General features: G+C 46.8%; 1 protein-coding gene across 1 annotated transcript in view; it reads left to right on the top strand.

The window, feature by feature from the left end:
* The window catches only part of LOC136626750 (uncharacterized), a 169,810-nt gene that overhangs the window by 42,662 nt on the left and 111,070 nt on the right, over positions 1-16,078 (top strand). The window contains exons 3-4 of the mRNA XM_066601756.1: positions 6,522-6,642; positions 14,067-15,321. Of these exons, the coding sequence (XP_066457853.1) occupies positions 6,522-6,642; positions 14,067-15,321 (1,376 nt within the window). The remainder of the gene's footprint in view (positions 1-6,521; positions 6,643-14,066; positions 15,322-16,078) is intronic.

Below are 16,078 nucleotides of genomic sequence, written 5' to 3'. Positions count from 1 at the left end.
CAAAGTGCCATTTAAAAATTCAATTTGACCCACAAAAAATAAACCCTCCTACGGCTGAGTCAGCAAAAAGGAAACTCATTATGGTCATTTCAGTAAGACAAATTGCTGGTCCGTTAAGGCACAAAATAGATTGGTCACTAATGTTGGGTTCACACAGGGCAAAATCCAGCTGGAAGTCTCACGGTTTTGCTGCAGCTTCAAAACCGCAAGATTTCCGCTGGGAAAGTGCAGCTTCAAAACCCGCGGTGCTTAGCCACGGGTTTTGGAGCGGCTTGGCCGCATGCTTTTTCGTTGCGGCTGGTGCTCCCATATGGCCACAACGGGGAAAAAAAAAAAATAGTCATGCTGCGGCCGGGGAATCTGCGCCGCAGCGCAGCTTTGCCGCGACGGATTGTCCACATGGCTGTCTAATCCCGGGTTTAGCAGCCGCAGGTGGATTTGCCGCAGCGAAATTCCGCACAATTGTAATTATGCAAGTCACATATCAAACCTCTGAAACAACATGGTCAGCAAATCAAAGTCCTCAGTGTCACCCCTTGTTCTCCTGGCATCAGAGCTTACATCCTTGGCACCATGATGCCAGGAGTTTGGGACGTTGCAGCCTCTGATTGGCCACTGTGCTCACCTGACTTCCGGTCAGCACTGGCAGGAGATTCAATTGCACCACTCAGCTGCTTCCCGGGGCAGAAGAGAGGTAAGTATCTATTCTTTTTTATTTTATAGCATGACCGGCCATTTAAAAGGAATGTATACTCAGACAACTTCTTTAAATCAAGATTATAAATTGTACCCTATCGACAAGATATCCAGGGATAGAAAATAACTTGTGGACCGCTGAGACCCCCACCGATCTGGAGAACGAAAGTCCCATGTCCCACTTTCCTGTCACTATGGGGGTCACTTCTCCCCCGTAGTGATGTCACCATGAAAGAAGTGCTGGCCGAGCATGCGTAGTCAGAGCTCCATTCATTTTAATGGGGCTGACGGAAATAGACAAATGGCACACTCAGCAGTCTCCCTATAACAGAACGCTATTCTACGCAGCACTCCATTCAGTCTCCTCCTTACTAGGGGGGCAGTAACCCTGCATTGAGGAGGATGGAAGACACGGGACCACCATTCTCAAGATTCGTGGGGGTCTCAGTGTAACCACTATTTTCTGACACAACACCTTTAAGGGGTTAATGGAGCTGACTTGTAATACCACACAACTCATGGACAAGCATGGTGCTATTTCTTTGAAAGAAAGACTGTCTACTTCTCTACTTCTGGACAACCCCGTGGTATTGCCAAACTGGGCAAATCTGATGATTCTGAAGCCAAGTCTGTGATGAGCCTGTATGTATTATAATGGGATTTCCAGTGGATTTCGTCTAACTCATTGAAAGTAGATCCTAAATCTAGATTTAGGGTAGATCCTAAATCTGTACCTTCAGTTAATTTCTATGTGCAGCACGTGGATGAAATTTGTTAAAATCTCCTCTACTTTGCCGGTGGAGACAAAATCACCGACTGGGTTGATTAGGGAAATGCGGTGGATATAGTATATCTTGACTTCAGTAAAGCATTTGACAAAGTATCTCATACCATACTTATTGAAAAAATGACCAAATCTGGGATTGACAAGGCAGCTGTTAGGTGGATTCACAACTGGCTGAGTGATCGTACTCAAAGAGTGGTCATAAATGGCTGCACATCCAAGTGGAAGAATGTATCAAGGGGGGGGGGGGGGGACCACAAGGCTCTGTCCTAGGCCCAGTATTGTTCAACATTTTTAGAAATGAGGCTTGACTGATCAAGTTTGCCGACAACACAGAGCTAGGAGTGATGGCAAACACTAGAGAAGTGACAGAGAGAGGTTTCAAAAAGATCTGGACTAGCTGTTATGGCACTCTGACCCCCTGAGCGCCAGGTGGGGTGCCCTGAACTTCCCGCACCCCACTGTCCCTGCCTACTTGCCACGACCCTGGCTAACCCCAGGCGGACAACTGGACGGCGGTCCCTCCACTGGCTAGGGACCTGGCGACTACCAAAGATGAACCTACCTAACAGGAGACAGAGTGCCAACAAAGGAGGCAGATAGAGTTACTCAACAAAAAATGTGAGCTAAGACAAAGCTTGGGAAGGAAACTGACTAGCAACCTAGCGAGCTGACTGAGGAGAACCAACAGACAGGACTTACTAGTAGCTGACAGAACCAATAACTGGCAGTGAGCTCAGGTCACTGCCAGCCTTATAACTACAAGACTCCGCCCAGGGGCGGAGAGTGGGAGGAGGGACAAGGGATTTCAACAAGGACTTCTGGAAAACCCTATGCACTTTCCACGTGGCTGGCAACTCAAGTTTGTAAGCGAGCGGGTTAATTACACGCGTAATAGTAAAAGGCCCTACAAAGCGCAGTGCAAGCTTTAAGGACGGGACCTTCCGTCTTAGGTTCCTGGAGGACAGATACACCTTCTGACCCACCTTGTAAGGTTCAGAAACTGAGAGGCTTCTCCCACTGCGCAGCTGTATGCGAGACCCCACTACTTCTAGATTCTTTTGCACTTCCTTCCATCCCCCCTGCAGCACCTCGGTGGCGACATCAGCTGCAGGACAGGCAGACAGGGTAGGAAGAGGAGTCAGAACATGGGGATGCCCTTGTGATTCTGGCAAGTCGGTAACAAAATCCACTAAAAGATGCGACCAGGGGCGCGACGGCACGGGCAACGGTGGCAGGGGACCTTCCGGACGCCGCCGGCGACTCTTGCCGCGGGCGCAAACAGAGCACCCCCTTACGAAGTCATGTATCTGATGAGACATGCCAGGCCACCAGTAGAGCCTGGAGCAGAGATCCAGAGTCCCTTGCACTCCCGGATGACCCACGAAAACTGACGAGTGGGACTCTTCAATAACCGTGAGGTGTAACGATTCGGGCACAAACCATCTGCCCTCGGGAACCCCTGGTGGAGCGTCCTGCTGAGCACTCTGAAGGCGGGGACTGAGCGCGGTATCTACTGAGCAGAGAGGAAGGGGAGCAAGATGGCTATGGCAGGATGGTCCCCAATGAGTCAGTTCCCGGGTGGTCCAATTGAATTGGGGGTTGTGCAACGCCAACCACGGCATCCCTAATACCACGTCCACCGACATTTTCTCCATCACCAGGAATGATAGATCTTCCGAGTGGAGACCCCCACCGTGAACTGTAACACTGGGGTCCTCTATCGTACCAAGCCTGTAGCAAGAGGGGTAGCATCAATGCTAGTAAAACGAATTGGCGTCTTCAGCGCCACAAATTCAGCCATCAGGGGTCTAACGAAACGCATGCTTATCAGGTTAGCGGCTGCTCCGGAATCAATAAACGCCTGCCCTGGGCGGGAAAAGTTCCGGAAGCTAACCTAACAAGGTACCAGAAGTTTAGGAAGTACCTGTAGTCCTAGGCGATCTTCCCTGCAATCGCCTAGGACTTGGAGTTCTTCCGCCGGTTCAGACTGTGAGCGCTGAGGCTTCAGGGGGCAGGTTATCACCCGATGTCCAGCTTTCCCGCAGTAGAGGCAGAGATGATGCAATAAACGAATCCAGCGTCGCGCCTTGGGGTCCAGCGGGTCCACCTCCATAGGCTCGGGAACAGAGACTGGTAATGAAGAAGGGGGAACAGGACAACCGACCTCTCGCTCTCTACGGGCCTGTCTATCTTGCTTCCCAGCCCTGAGCCTCCTATCCGCTTTCACCGCTAGCTCCATAGCCTCCTTTAAGGACCCGGGAACGGGATGGGAAATTAACAACAGGTTTTTAACCGCGTCCGAGAGGCCCTACAGAAAACCGTCTTTCAGAGCGCTATCGTTCCATGCTGTATCACCCGCAGAGCGTCTGAAGTTAGAGCAATAATCCTCCACACAAAGCGACCCCTGATGCAACGCCAACAGCCGAGAAACCGCCAACCCCACTCGTTCCGGTTCATCAAAGATACCCCCGAGTTCCTGAAAAAAGGAGTCCACCGACTCTAGGCAGGGGGAACCCTCGGGAATGGAAAAAGCCCCGTAGCAGGGACATGATAAGCCCGACCCTCTGGGCCTCCGACCCGGAAGAGCGGGGACGCATCCGAAAAAACAAGCGACAGGCTTGTTGGAAAACAAAAAAATTGTTCCTCTCCCCAGCAAACACCTCGGGAAGAGGGCACTTGGGTTCTGAACTGGTTGAGGCATCCGGACCCTGCAACACCCCCCGCTGCTCCTGGGCTGCCATACGAGCGGATAAATCCTGGACCACCAGCACCAGGGCTTGCAGCTGGTTCGCGAGGGCGCTGATGGCCTCCATGGAAAAAACAGTTTAAAGGGCTAGTTATTATGTTACGGCACTCTGACCCCCTGAGCGCCATGTGGGGTGCCCTGAACTTCCTGCACCCCACTGTCCCTGCCTACTTGCCACGACCCTGGCTAACCCCAGGCAGACAACTGGATGGCAGTCCCTCCACTGGCTAGGGACCTGGCGACTACCAAAGATGAACCTACCTAACGGGACAGAGAGCCAACAAAGGAGGCAGATAGAGTTACCCAACAGAAAATGTGAGCTAAGACAAAGCTTGGGAAGGAAACTGACTAGCAACCTAGCGAGCTGACTGAGGAGAACCAACAGACAGGACTTACTAGTAGCTGACAGAACCAATAACTGGCAGTGAGCTCAGGTCACTGCCAGCCTTATAACTGCAAGACTCCGCCCAGGGGCAGAGAGTGGGAGGAGGCAACTCCCCCCATTGCTGCATAAGAATGAGGGAGGAGTGCGGGGGGCACCCTACGGGCGGACACGCCCACGCCGCCGGGAGAGCCCCAATCCCAGAGCTCCAGGACGCTGGAGCGGCGCGCGCCGACCGCGGGACCCCGCGCCGCCCTGCATGGTAACACTAGCCCTCTAAACCCCACCCTATACATTGTTGGTTTTATATTTGTACAAGTTTATATAAGTTGATAAATATTTCTTGGAACCATTCGATTCTAACCACACCAAGAATTCCTGTTGTTATGCATAACTTTTCTCTCCCTGCGTGTGGACTATGTGGCAGGAAAGTTGCCTACTAGTGATGACCGAGCATACTCGCTAAGGGCAATTGCTCGAGCGAGCATTGCCCTTAGCGAGTACCTGCCCACTCGGCTGCCGACGCGGGTGACAGGTGAGTTATGGCAGTGAGCAGGGGGAGAGATCTCCCCTCCGCTCCTCCCTGCTCTACCCCGCCGCCGGCACCCGAACATTTTCTCTCGAGCGGGCAGGTACTCGCTAAGGGCAATGCTCGCTTGGGCAATTGCCCTTAGCGAGTATGCTCGCTCATCACTATTGCATACAGTTTTAAATTACTTTCAATAAATACTTTTGAAACATAAAAAGAGAGAACACATTTTGTATGATGCTACATTGTCTCATCTTCTCTCCATTTAGGATACTCAGCCGATATCTTCTATATCAGATAATTTTCCTGATTGACCCGACAAGGATGGAGAGGAACCGGGACAAGATGGCGGAGAGTATATTCAACCTCACCCTAGAGATACTCTTCCAGCTTACAGGAGAGGTGAGAGCTTCTGGGGATGATGTCACATTCTGTCATTCTTAGCTATATTACAGCGGTTGTCCTGATTCAGACAAATATTGAGCAATGTTAGGAATCAAAGCCTTGGCGCCCAATAATCGTTCAGTGTAAACTCTGCCAGTGACTGAAAAACAAGTGATAATTCGTTCTCTTATCATTCGTAGTTCAGTTTCTGCATGCATGAAAACTAAACATCGACCGGCCCATGTAAACAGGCAGTTGTTCATCTTTGAATGACGGCCTGTTTACTGTGGAGGCAGACAGGCCAGACGAGATCTTCAGCCACTCTGCCTTCCTTCATTGAGCAATGATCGTTCCTATGTGAAAGCATAGAAGCATAGGCACGATTATCGCTGGGATGACAATGATCCTGTGTAAAAAGACCCTTACTTACTTTATTAGATCTTTTGCTGCTGCTTTGGTTATTTTTACTGTAGCCAGTGATTGGCTGCAGCGGTCATGTGATGTCGATGTGACCTCATCGCTGCAGCCAGGTAAACAAAACCTATAGGGGAGAACCGGACCAACAGGTCTAGATCTAATATGCATGTAAGGCTTATTTTATTCGATTTCCCAACATTGCCAGTTTTTTGTTAGAAATCAGCCAACCAATTTAATAACAGAGACTGAAGACATGAAGGACTCTAGAAATGCCTGCAGTAATATTTATGGATGTGTCTCCCCATAAACAGGATTACACGGTAGTGAAGAAGACATCTAGTGATGGCTGTCAGGCCCCGGTGTCTGATGGATGGGGAAGACCCCTGAGCCCAATCACAGGGCCTCCACCTCGCCCCCTGATACTGGAGGAGATCAATGAGCAGAAGATCCTAGAACTCACCAACAAGATGATTGAGCTGCTGACTGGAGAGGTGAAGCTGCTGGGAATGCTGGGACATTATACAGTAACGCTATGGCGGTATAACGTGTCTGGGTGATGATGGTATCATTGTGTTGTCAGGTTCCTATAAGGTATGAGGACGTCACTGTCTACTTTTCCATGGAGGAGTGGGAGTATTTAGAAGGACACAAGGATCTGTACAAGGACATCATGATGGAGGACCACTCCTTCCCATCACCAGGTACTAGATATGACTTAATACCCTGAATTCATAGATTTTAAATCATTGTAAAGATCTGAACCATACTAATGCTTCAGAGCCGCATGAGAGGGGTGATCATCTGTATTGGGGCCCATTGACACGGTCATATATTCGGTCCTATAATAGCTTATGCGACTATTCACATGACTGATTTTTCACACAGACCAACGATCCATGTGGAAAAAAATTGCTGCATGCCTTTTTTTTGTGCGCAATGCAATGTGCAAGGGCCTTGGAGATCAGACAGCATGTACACTGTGTGATGTGAGTTCCACCCGTGTTTTGAAGATGCATCATGCACCTGGTTGTCTGAATCAGGCCAAAAGAAGAGATTCCTACAGATGGTTGCCTAGTGATGAGCTATTAGTGGTATGATTGGATTTTGTTGGTATCAAGCCAACCAGAGAGTAGTCAGGAGAGAGCCAGTAGTCGGCAACAGGTGGTCTAAGGTTCGCAGTATAAATGGAGGAGGCGAGTATCGTTGTCAGGAAAAGAAACCAGAGGTCAGTATCTGTAGGTTTCGGTTCGCCGTACAAATGGAGGAGGTAGGTATCGTTGTCAGAAGGGAAGCCAGAGGTCGGGATCGGTATGTCTTGGTTTGCAGTACAGATGGAAGAGGCAAATATAGTTGCCAGGAGGGAAGCCAGAGGTCGGTATCAGTAAGTCTTAGCAATTGTATCAAGAGGAGCAGTAGAAGCAGGAGCTGGACTAAATGCAGCAAGCACAATAATCTTGCACTGGGGCAGAGGTAGAGTCAGGCTTTTATTGTTTGCTTGATTGGGAACTAGGCAGAGCTAAAAAAAGGTAAAAAGAGGGTGGAGTCAGTCAGGGAAACACAGAAACATGGCTAGGTGTTCAGCAGAGGAGCTGTTCAAGTCATGGATGGCTTAGTGTAGAGAGCAGCTGACTGGAGTGCAGGATTTCCTAGGTTCAAACCCTGACCGTGGCCCTCTCTTCGAGGATGGCCTCTGGACATTTGAACTCTGGAAAGTTGAACCTGAAGAAAACAAAGCTTAACTTGCTTGTCTTGCGATAATCTCTTGGCTGTACGGTGAAATTCCAAGTTTCTATGGTCAGTAAGTACTGTTACTGGGTGATGGGCCAGCAGCTCCTAATTTCCAATGTCATAGTTTTTTTCTGGATTTTCTCATTGTGATGGGATAGCCCCTACAATGAGTCAGAGGCATCTACCTCAACAACAAAGGGCAACTCTTGTCTTGGATCAGCAATAGTGCTGATGTGAAAAGCGTCTTAATTTTTCTAAAGTGGGGACCATGAAAACACTTTGCTTTCTTTGTGAGGGAGGTAGTAGGAGAGATGACCTTTGAAAAGTTCTTAATAAATCATAAGTAGAATTCTTAGCAATTGTATCAAGAGGAGCAATAGTAACAGGAGCTAGACTAAAGGCAGCAAACACAATAATCTTGCACTGGGGCAGAGGCAGGGCCAGGCTTTTATAGTTTGCTTGATTGGGAACAGGGCAGAGCTAGAATAGGAGAAACAGAGGGTAGACCAAGTTGGGGAAACACAGGAGCATGGTTAGGTTTTCAGCAAAAGAGCTGTTCTAGTCCTGGATGGCTTAGTGGAGAGAGCTGCTGACTGGAGTGCAGGAGGTCCTGGGTTTGAGCCCTGACATAAATAGTTTACTCTAATAGAGCTGCATTTTGAAGTCTCTTTCCACTGCTGAAATGAGATTTATCATTTTGGTTTTGTAGCAGGAATCAAGGAGGATGGCCACCCACTAATGTTCTGATGTTTTGATGTGGGGTATGCGATGGTACTTCTGCCAGCAGTGCAACATGAAAGCACTCATATGGCTCAAATTGCATAACGTTGATGGCCCACATTCCTCGGGGTCAGGCCTGAGTGTCTTCCAGCTGGTCCTCCAATACACACAGAATAGCTGGGGTTAGTTATTGATGGAAGGAACGGTGTATAGGCCTTCCCTCCTCCGCCTCTAGACCTATATTATCCTTCGCTTCTTCTTTTTCCTCCTCCTGATCTTCCTTTTTTATACTTTCCCCATGGATGGAGAAATGTGTGGAAGAAAACAACTCTTCTTTCTTATCCAAAGTCACACTCCCTGCAGTGTTGAGTAATGGCGGACTGGCCAAACAGTTAGGAGACTGATATGCTTTCCTCCTCCCCCTCCTGTGACAAGAACATGTGATTGTTCCTGAGGCCTTGTAGCATCTGTTACAGCAGGCAGACAACAGGGATGGTCATACTGATCAATGTATCATCATGACTGACCATTTTTGTTGCTTCTCCAAAAGCAGGCTAAAATGGCACACACGTCTTTGATCTGCAGCCTCTCCACAGGCGTCAAGTGACCGACCTCCATTCTAATGGTATACATCATCTGATACCCAGAGAACGTTCTCTGCTGCTGGCTTAGCCTCTGAAACATATGCAATGTGAAATTCCACCATGTAGGCATGTCACAGATGAGATGCTTGCATGGTATGCCTGTCTCTGCACCTCTATCCAGACGAGAGGTGGCTGGGTGTGAACTCCGAACATGTAAGCACATTTCCAGCACTGGATGTAAACCAGGGTAATTGTTTAGGAAATGCTGTACTACTAGGTTCATCATATGGGCCAGGCATGGTAGATGTGTGAGATTGCAGAGGTGAATGGCTGCCAGCAGGTTGGCACCATTGTCACGCATGATCTTGTCTGGCTTCAGATTGAGTGGGGTCAGCCACGTGTCAGCCTGATCCTGCAGACCCGTCAACAGCTCTTCAGCTGTGTGGCTGCGCTCCCCTAGATATAAGCTTTGTGGGTTTTCCTGGAGGCCTGTCTAGTCCGATTTGGGTTCGGCCCCCAATTTTTACAATGGATCAAAATCATATACAAATCGCCGAGCGCTAATGTAATAGTAAATGGCATTCCATCTACTGAGCTTCGTACCGCAAGGGGCACCCGCCAGGGCTGCCCGCTATCCCCAGCCCTATTTGCCATGGCCATCGAAGCCATGGCAATTCGGTTAAGAAGTACCCCCGGCGTAACCGGCATCAAATGGGCGGGGCTTGAAAGTAAGGTGGGTCTATATACGGATGATACAATTCTCTTTCTGTCAGACCCCCCAACCTCCTTTTCCCATGCTATGTCCCATATAGATAAATTCTCCCGTCTATCGGGACTGCATGTCAACTGGTCCAAGTCCACAATTCTAGATACAAATCTCAGCCCGACAAACGACCCCTGTGTCACTAGATATGGTCTGGCCGTGGTCTCCACATTTAAATACTCGGGGATATATATGTCCCGAGACCAAAATATTGCCATAGAAGACAATATCGAACCACTAATAAAAAATGTTAAAAATAAATTCAAGAGATGGTCTAAGCTACCGCTTTCGGTGGCCGGCCGTATAAACCTTGTTAAGATGGCTATTCAACCCAAATGCCTGTACGTATTACAACATATGCCAATATATGTACCCAAACGCTTTTTTCAATCCTTCAACTCCCTCATTACATCTTTCATCTGGAATTCCACCCGTTCAAAGCTTAGCCTCTCGACCCTACAAAGACCCAAAGAGCAGGCCGGAATGGCACTTCCGGACCTACGCTTATATTACCTAGCCGGACAGATGCGCAATGTTCGTAGCTGGGTTTTAGAACGGGAAATGCCCATAGCAGACCAATTTCTTGCAAAACAAGTGAAAGGGAACAATCTACTAAATTACCTAGAATTCCCGGAACACATCAACCCCTCTGATACATTACCTCTTCACAGAATCGCTCTACGGGTATGGAAAGAGGTCAAAGCTATTCAAAAATATGAAGAAGTGATTTCTGAACTTCCCCTATGGAATAACCCCGGCCTCACTGCCTTGCAGTCAGTTCCAGACCCCCAATACTGGATCTCCCTGGGGGTGGTGTTAATAGGGGACATATACACAGACGGGATACTCCTCACATTTAATCAATTATGCGAAAAATTACAATCACCACAGCTCCAATTATTCAGATTTTTCCAGCTGAGACACGCTCTGAACTCCCAGTTCCCACCTGCCTCCACACGAATATTCAAATTCCCCACAATCGGCATCCTTAGATCCCAAGGGCCTAAGGGCCTAATCTCGGCACTCTATACGCACCTCCTCTCAGCCAAAACGGACAACAACCCGCTTCCAGCCTACAATAGGTGGAAAGCTTCCATCCCGTCATTAACACCTGAGGACTGGGTGGACATCTCTGAATCCCATCTCTTAGTCTCCCCTGCAGTCAATAACAAATTGATCCAGCTATACAGAATACATCAAGCATACCTCACTCCTAGCCGATTATATAGAATGGGCAATTCCCCCTCAGACTCCTGTCACAGATGCCGCCAGCCAGAGGCTAACTTCTGGCATTTGATCTGGGATTGTCCCCTGATAAACGGATTCTGGTCTGAGATTGTTTCTTTCATAAACTCACTGTTACCACCTCTTTTTAATATCGAGATGGATCCCAAGACAATTTTGTTTGGCTTATTGGAGGAGGAGGTGTGGCCACACCACACCCGCGTCTTGCTCCAAAAAACACTATTTTTGGCACGCAAAGCGATAGCCACTCATTGGATGGCTGTGGGAATCCCCACAATTTCACACTGGGTTCGGACGGTAAATGTAGTAATCTCCTACGAGAAAATCATCTACCAAAATAGAGGATGCCCAAGTAAATTTCAAGAGATATTGGGCGCTTGGCTGGATACTAACTCCACTCTATCCACAGACTAAACCCCTAAGCTCAAGACCTCCTTTCTCTCTTCCCCCTCCCCCCATACACCCCCCCCCCCCCATCTACCTGCATTCCCATTCCTTCCCCACTTAAAGGGGTTGTCCCGCGAAAGCAAGTGGGGGTATACACTTCTGTATGGCCATATTAATGCACTTTGTAATGTACATTGTGCATTAATTATGAGCCATACAGAAGTTATTCACTTACCTGCTCCGTTGCTGGCGTCCCCGTCTCCATGGTGCCGTCTAATTTCAGCGTCTAATCTCCCGATTAGACGCGCTTGCGCAGTCCGGTCTTCTCCCTTCTGAATGGGGCCGCTCGTGCCGGAGAGCTGCTCCTCGTAGCTCCGCCTCGTCACGTGTGCCGATTCCAGCCAATCAGGAGGCTGGAATCGGCAATGGAACGCACAGAGCCCACGGTGCACCATGGGAGAAGACCTGCGGTCCACCGTGGGTGAAGATCCCGGCGGCCATCTTCGCAAGGTAAGTAAGAAGTCACCGGAGCGCGGGGATTCGGGTAAGTACTATCCAGTTTTTTTTTTAAACCCCTGCATCGGGTTTGTCTCGCGCCGAACGAGGGGGCTATTGAAAAAAAAAAAAAACCCGTTTCCGCGCGGGACAACCCCTTTAACGAATAACAAGCATGGAGCCCTACACCACAATATTTTAAATAATCGGCATAGACAGTTCATATTTAAAGGGGGTTGTCCCGCGAAAGCAAGTGGGGTTATACACTTCTGTATGGCCATATTAATGCACTTTGTAATGTACATTGTGCATTAATTATGAGCCATACAGAAGTTATTCACTTACCTGTTCCGTTGCTGGCGTCCCCGTCTCCATGGTGCCGTCTAATTTCAGCGTCTAATCGCCCGATTAGACGCGCTTGCGCAGTCCAGTCTTCTCCCTGGTTAATGGGGCCACTCATGCCGGAGAGCTGCTCCTCGTAGCTCCGCCCCATCACGTGTGCCGATTCCAGCCAATCAGGAGGCTGGAATTGGCAATGGACCGCACAGAGCCCACGGTGCACCATGGGAGAAGACCCGCGGTGCATCGTGGGTGAAGATCCCGGCGGCCATCTTACTAAGGTAAGTAAGAAGTCGCGGGAGCTCGGGGATTCGGGTAAGTACTGGACGTTTTTTTTTTTTTAACCCCTGCATCGGGTTTGTCTCGCGCCGAACGGGGGGGGGCTATTGAAAAAAAAAAAAAACCCGTTTCGGCGCGAGACAAACCCTTTAACTGTTAAAAGTTTGTTATGTTCATTGACAAATCATATAGAGGAAAAACAATGTCATTATTGTAACTAAGCAAGTTACAGTACTGTATGTTATATGTGCAACACTGAATATATACATTTGACATAATTTTTATTCTGTACTGTGCAAATTTTCCTTCAATAAAGAAAACAAAGCTAGATATAAGCTTTAGGACAGCATTTTGGCTTTTACTTGGTCAGATTTTGTCACATTTGGATATCTGTGCCGATGTGGAAGGTGTTGAAAGGTGGTATGAAGAGGTGGAGAAAGATGAGGATGAGGAGGGGGTTGAGGGAACAGATAAGGATGAATGTCCCACAACTCATAGGGGGTAGCATAAAACGTGGACCACCACTTTCTGCTTCATGCCCCACGTGCAGCACAATGCTGTTAAGGATATGTCATGCTTTCTGGACCACGTGTCTGTGGTCACGTGCGCCCTGGCACTGACACCATTCTTCAGCACCAGGGACACATTATCACTCACATGGCAGTGAAAGGCGGGTACTGTTTTTTGGGGGAAAAAAATGGCGACTGAGCATCTGGCACTGTGGGTTAGCACAGAGCATCATGTTGCAGAAGGCATCTATGTCCACTAGCCTGAAGGGCAACATTTCCATTGCAATGGTTCCATTCTGGTTCTGTGCTCTTGAATGGTTGGGGTGGAATTTTTTTCCCATTCCCATAACTGCAGGATGGAGGTCTGGCTTGCTGACCTGGGTCACGCTGGAATATGGGGTAGATGTCAACAACTGATGGTGGTGGCTCAACGTCTACTCTTTGTTTCCTACTTCAGGCTCTGAAGCCTGCAACTCGGTCATTAATTGCAGAAGGGAGGCCTGAAGTAGGCTTGCTATTGCCCTTACACAAAACTGCATCTCTGTGCTCAGAGGCTACTGAACAGGGAGTGAGATGGCAGAACAGGCAGTTTTCTTGAAAGACTGCTCTTACGGGTTGGTTTTCCATTGCCTTCCCCAGTCATATCTTACCCCCTCCCCCCCCCCCCTACAAGCTGGGTACTCATTTTACTGACTTCGGAAGGATGGAAGGGTGAGTCAACCTTGAGACGGCTACTTGAACCAAGTGGGAACTGAACTCGCAGCTTTCAGGTCGTAAGCAAGAGCTTAGGACTGCATTTCAGCTGCCCTAACACTCTGCGCCATAGCAATAGGTAAACCGATACATGAACCTAAGAAGATGCTGACTGGAAAACAACAAGAAAACAACCTAGTGACCTAACATCGTTATCTTTAGGTCCTTGCTGGACGGTCTGCTATTAAATTGTGATGTTTTTAATTAAATCTTGCAACATGCTTTCCAATTTGCATGGACATTTTATATAAAAATGTATTAAAATATCAATATAATTGTAATACTGTCTTCAAAAATAATAAAATCTGCTTCATTCTTGGCAGATTACAACATCAAGAGCTCAGAGGGACATGTAATATTAACACATTGTAAAGTGGAAGATTGTGGTATCATACAAGATGCATATGAAGAGCCTGCCACTATCCCAGATATACCCTCAGCCCATCACAGCAAAGATCTATCATCTGATCCTTCTAAACAGGTTTCATCTTTTGATTCATCACAGCCTGTAAAGCAAAATACAATTTCCAGAAGTAATGTTCAACATCAAAAAGTTCACACAGGGGAGGGGCAATTTTCATTCTTAGAATATGGGAAATATATTAGCCAGAAATCAGATCTTGTTGAACATCAGATAATTCACACAGGAGAGAAGCCACATTCATGTTCAGAGTGTGGGAAAAGCTTTAACCAGAAATCACATCTTGTTAGACATCAGACAAATCACACAGGGTTGAAGCCCTTCCCATGTTCAGAATGTGGGAAAGGTTTTAACCAGAAATCGCATCTTGTTACACATCGGAGAATTCACACAGGAGAGAAACCATATTCATGCTCAGAGTGTGGAAAAAGCTTTACAGATAAATCAGATCTTATAAAACATGAGAGAATTCACACAGGAGAGAAGCCATATTCATGTTCGGAATGTAAGAAATGTTTTAACTATAAACCACATCTGGTTAAACATCAGAGAATTCATACTGGGGAGAAACCATATTCATGTTCTGAATGTGGGAAAAGTTTTGCAGATAAATCAAATCTTAGTAAACATGAGAGAATTCATACAGGCGGGAAGCCATTTTTATGTTCTGAATGTGGGAAATGTTTTAATCAAAAATCAAATCTTGTTCATCATCAAAAAACTCACATGGGGAAGAAGCCATTTTCATGTACTGAATGTGGAAAATGTTTTACTCAGAAATCAAGTCTTGTTCAGCATCAAACAACTCACACAGGTGAGAAGCCATTTGCATGTTTAGAATGTAAGAAATATTTTAACTACAAACCCCATCTTGTTAAACATCAGAGAATTCACACAGGGGAAAAACCGTATTCATGCTCTGAATGTGGAAGATGTTTTACAGATAAATCAGACCTTGTTAAACATGAGAGAATTCACACGGGGGAGAAACCATTTTCATGTTCAGAATGTGGGAAATGTTTCAATCAGAAGTCACATCTTGTTGTACATCGGAGAATTCACACCGGGGCAAAGCCGTTTTCATGTTCGAAATGTGGGAAATATTTTACTCGGAAATCAAATCTTGTTGACCATCAAAAAACTCACACAGGTGAAAAGTCATAATCTTTTGCCCATAAATTACATCTTTTTAAAAAACATAGAAAAAAGACTGTAGAAAAAGACCACGTGGTCTATCTAGTCTGCCTTTATATTGAAGTACTTCTCTCTTAGTATAGACAAATCCTGGAAATACTTAGATGTTTATTCCAAGCATCATAATCATCAACTCACTCATCGGGCAAGTAGCCATTTTTGTTTTGCCTTTTTGAACCTTTTTTTTTATTGATAAATAGTACAAGAAAAGAAATCTAACATTTAAAGGCAAAGTAAAGTCATATGTTGTACAAGAGAAATAGAAAGCAATTAAATCATTATTGAGATGTGTATGCAATTACCGATAAATGTCTGTTGTCCAAAAGCAAAAAAGGAATCCAGATAAGACATCTATATACCAACCATGTGCATAAAGCAGCTCATGTTTAATCTAGATAACTGCATCTCAAGACATCAATTGTAAATAAATGTTTTCTATTAAAATTTATATACTTGTGTTTGGGCCGATCTTCCTTTATTCCTTAAGTGTTAAGATATATTCTCAGACCCTCTGAAGGTGAGGGGGAGCTGGTAGGTGTTATGATTATAAATAGTGAGACAATTACACCAAGCATCCCAAACTTCATGGGATTAGTTAGGAGTAGGACATGTTCTGTTTTTGAAAAAGATCAAATCAACATATTACAGCACTATAGTTTAGCAGGTCACAGTATAGGAGTCTAATGTTGTCACTGCTCCTCATCAAGAAGACCCAATAGT

This window comes from Eleutherodactylus coqui, chromosome 4 (genome assembly GCF_035609145.1).
Source record: "Eleutherodactylus coqui strain aEleCoq1 chromosome 4, aEleCoq1.hap1, whole genome shotgun sequence".
Classification (NCBI taxonomy): domain Eukaryota; kingdom Metazoa; phylum Chordata; class Amphibia; order Anura; family Eleutherodactylidae; genus Eleutherodactylus; species Eleutherodactylus coqui.
Note: the sequence above shows the minus strand (reverse complement) of the source record. Positions and strands in the feature narration are given on the sequence as shown.